Source organism: Rattus norvegicus, chromosome 7 (genome assembly GCF_021556685.1).
Source record: "Rattus norvegicus strain SHRSP/BbbUtx chromosome 7, alternate assembly SHRSP_T2T, whole genome shotgun sequence".
NCBI lineage: Eukaryota > Metazoa > Chordata > Mammalia > Rodentia > Muridae > Rattus > Rattus norvegicus.
Window position 1 is genome coordinate 122,342,501 of NC_141540.1, and position 2,791 is coordinate 122,345,291.

Below are 2,791 nucleotides of genomic sequence, written 5' to 3' on the forward strand. Positions count from 1 at the left end.
CTCGTTGCTGTCCACTGGCCCCAATGCCAGCAACATCTCCGATGGCCAGGATAATCTCACATTGCCGGGTGAGTTGGAGTCCTCCCTCCTCCGGGATGGGTGTGGAAAATGGGAAGGTTTCACCTCCCAAGCCAAACTGCCAGGGAAACTTTATCTTACAGTTCTTGGTGATAAGATCTGCAGTCTGCTTTGCCTGAAGGGGAAGAAGAGAGGAGGGGACACCACCTAGGACAGAAGGGGCAGGAAGGAATAGAGATGTGGCACATTTAGAAATAACAAGGGTTGGTGACGAGGCGTGAGGCAGGCAGGGGAATCTTGCCGATGAGTCCCAAATATGCTTTGCAGAGAAAAAAAAAAAAATCAAGGCTGTAGAAGCAAACAAGCAAGCAAGCAAGCAAGCAAGACAGCGGGCGGGTAGCATGTGGGAGCCGGCGGAAGCGCTTTGATTCACCGCTATCCTGGGCTCAATCCTCTGGCCTCGAGCTGGGGTAATGGGGTCTGAGTGGTCCTTGCTGTCTTGTAGGTAAGGCTGCTGGGAGCAAAAGACTTCACAGGGCGTGAAAGGATTAACTTTTCTGGTAAATTAAGCTTCTTGACATTTGCAGAACTGCAATGCCTTGAAATTCTAGCTCTGAAGGAGAAGGGAATGAGGGGAAAAGAGGAAAGGTTTGTGTGGAGAAAATTCCCAAGCTTCTGGGGTGTAACACAGCTTCAGTCCCTACCCTGTAGGGAAAGCCCAGACTCAGGAGACATGGTTCAAGGAAATCCCTGACAGAAAACCTGGAGAGGGCAGGGCTGTTGAGCCTGAAACACACCCCACACCCATCGTGACGGTCACTTCTCAGATATGCCTAGGAACCTATCTAAAACCTTTGGCCATCTCTCTCTGAAAAGATGAAGCTGCAAATACACACACACACACACACACACACACACACACACACACACACACACACACACACACACGTGCACGCGAATGTCCTTCAAGCCTTTTTGACAAGGTTTCCTGGTGGATCCCGGGGACATGAAGTTGTTCTTAGCAGATATCTGTGGGTCTTGACTCCTGGCCCTCTGAGTAAATGGATGAAGTGAAGAATGGGGTCCTTAGAGTAACAGGTGGATCTAGAAAATTCAGTAGGAGTCACCAGGGAACAGCGGAGGAGGTTAAGGCACAGAACTAACAACACCATGAGGAGGGGGGATGGTGGGAGAGGTTCCAGAGACATGTTGACCTCAAGGTGCAGTGACAGGCACGAGAGGCCAGCCAGAGGGCCGTCGGTGACAAGTTGTCACCTTCTACAGCGTAGGGCGGGTCACACTTGTTCTTTCTATCACAGGGTCACCTCCTCGCACAGGGAGTGTCTCCTACATCAACATCATTATGCCTTCCGTGTTTGGTACCATCTGTCTCCTGGGCATCGTGGGAAACTCCACGGTCATCTTTGCTGTGGTGAAGAAGTCCAAGCTACACTGGTGCAGCAACGTCCCCGACATCTTCATCATCAACCTCTCTGTGGTGGATCTGCTCTTCCTGCTGGGCATGCCTTTCATGATCCACCAGCTCATGGGGAACGGCGTCTGGCACTTTGGGGAAACCATGTGCACCCTCATCACAGCCATGGACGCCAACAGTCAGTTCACTAGCACCTACATCCTGACTGCCATGACCATTGACCGCTACTTGGCCACCGTCCACCCCATCTCCTCCACCAAGTTCCGGAAGCCCTCCATGGCCACCCTGGTGATCTGCCTCCTGTGGGCGCTCTCCTTCATCAGTATCACCCCTGTGTGGCTCTACGCCAGGCTCATTCCCTTCCCAGGGGGTGCTGTGGGCTGTGGCATCCGCCTGCCAAACCCGGACACTGACCTCTACTGGTTCACTCTGTACCAGTTTTTCCTGGCCTTTGCCCTTCCGTTTGTGGTCATTACCGCCGCATACGTGAAAATACTACAGCGCATGACGTCTTCGGTGGCCCCAGCCTCCCAACGCAGCATCCGGCTTCGGACAAAGAGGGTGACCCGCACGGCCATTGCCATCTGTCTGGTCTTCTTTGTGTGCTGGGCACCCTACTATGTGCTGCAGCTGACCCAGCTGTCCATCAGCCGCCCGACCCTCACGTTTGTCTACTTGTACAACGCGGCCATCAGCTTGGGCTATGCTAACAGCTGCCTGAACCCCTTTGTGTACATAGTGCTCTGTGAGACCTTTCGAAAACGCTTGGTGTTGTCAGTGAAGCCTGCAGCCCAGGGGCAGCTCCGCACGGTCAGCAACGCTCAGACAGCTGATGAGGAGAGGACAGAAAGCAAAGGCACCTGACAATTCCCCAGTCGCCTCCAAGTCAGGCCACCCCATCAAACCGTGGGGAGAGATACTGAGATTAAACCCAAGGCTACCCTGGGAGAATGCAGAGGCTGGAGGCTGGGGGCTTGTAGCAACCACATTCCACGGGGGCCCTCAAACTGCTAGGGAGGCTTGCAGACAGGTTTGGGGGGCAGCTTCAGACTTCGGGGATCCCCTTGACAGAATAGAAGTGGAGCCAAGAAGAAAATGATGGTTTGACCAGTTCGCGGGTTTCTCCATGTGTTGGCTCACATATATCTTTCTCTCAAGGGAAGAGGGTGAAGGTGCCTAGCTGGGTTCATTTAAACTAGGCAGGGTTAGGAACTGAATGGCTAGGACTATCCTGTGAGACCGAACAAGCGGAGCCCTCCCTCCCATCTCTCCTTGGTGTGGTAGAAGGCAGTCTTTCTCCCAAGCTGGTAGATCGTCTGAAGCATGCTGCCTGGGCTC

General features: G+C 53.5%; 1 protein-coding gene across 1 annotated transcript in view; it reads left to right on the forward strand.

The window, feature by feature from the left end:
• The window catches only part of Mchr1 (melanin-concentrating hormone receptor 1), a 2,483-nt gene extending 36 nt beyond the window's left edge, over positions 1-2,447 (forward strand). Inside the window, exons 1-2 of the mRNA NM_031758.1 lie at positions 1-68; positions 1,338-2,447. The exon at positions 1-68 is cut by the window's left edge and continues 36 nt beyond it. Of these exons, the coding sequence (NP_113946.1) occupies positions 1-68; positions 1,338-2,317 (1,048 nt within the window). The 3' untranslated portion in view covers positions 2,318-2,447. The remainder of the gene's footprint in view (positions 69-1,337) is intronic.
• Positions 2,448-2,791: the final 344 nt, after the last annotated feature.